The 827-nt window shown below is 64.2% G+C and overlaps 1 protein-coding gene across 1 annotated transcript in view; it reads right to left on the reverse strand.

Annotated features, from left to right (window-relative positions):
• C8G (complement component 8, gamma polypeptide) overlaps nucleotides 1-556 on the reverse strand; it is a gene marked incomplete at its 3' end in the record, with an annotated part of 2,246 nt that extends 1,690 nt beyond the window's left edge. Inside the window, exon 1 of the mRNA XM_009072670.1 lies at nucleotides 411-556. Coding sequence (XP_009070918.1) covers nucleotides 411-556 — 146 coding nt within the window. The remainder of the gene's footprint in view (nucleotides 1-410) is intronic.
• Nucleotides 557-827: the final 271 nt, after the last annotated feature.

Consider the following 827-nt stretch of genomic DNA (forward strand, 5'->3'; position numbering starts at 1 on the left):
ATGTGCTGAAGGTCCCTGTCCTCAGCCATGCTGGCCCTGGGGTGGCCCCAAGAGCCAGGCTGGGTGGCCAGGGAGCCACTGTGTGCCTTGGCTTTCCCAGCCTGGCTGTCCCCCACCCTGCCCAACTTGGGCACTTCGAGCCTACCCCGGGCTGGTGGCTATGTGGGTGGCAGGGTACCAGCCTGCTGTGGCTAAGGCTTCTACTACAAGACTTGCCAGAGGGTATCCCATCCACACTTCACTCTGGGGCAGTTCTGTCCATCTTGGAGCCAGAGGCTGGGGCACTTGGCACTGCTCTGGCCTGCCTGCAGTGTCCTCATCCCTCTTGGTGTCCCCTGTCCCCAGCCCAGGGCACTAGTCCCGGCTCTGACCTGCCTGAGGCATCCCTGTCCCTGCCTGGTGTCACTCACAGCTTCCTGAAGGTGCTGATGTCCAGGCTCTTCCCATCCGGGACGGTCACTGTCACCACCGTGGCCTCCAGCTGGTGGCTGTGCTCCGCCAGGTAGGTGCAGCGAGAGGCCATGCCAACCAGGAACCACTTCCCTGTGAGCTGCATGGCATGGGGGTAGCACCATCTACAGGGCCACCGGCCCAGGGTGTCACCACCCCCAGCACTCTTCTTCCCCTCACTGGCAGCTCTGTCCACTGCCCGTCCCGTGGGGTGCCCATGCTTCAGGAGCTGATGGGTGGGCTGGCAGGGCAGGGAGAAGCCTGGCATGGGGGCTGGGGAGGGGATGTCCAAGGCACCTGCCCATGGCTCATGCTGCCCATGGGTTGCGGCACACCAGTGCCACCATGGGTGGGTGTCACTTGATGCTGCAGCCTCA

Source organism: Acanthisitta chloris, unplaced genomic scaffold, assembly GCF_000695815.1.
Source record: "Acanthisitta chloris isolate BGI_N310 unplaced genomic scaffold, ASM69581v1 scaffold18244, whole genome shotgun sequence".
Classification (NCBI taxonomy): Eukaryota; Metazoa; Chordata; class Aves; order Passeriformes; family Acanthisittidae; genus Acanthisitta; species Acanthisitta chloris.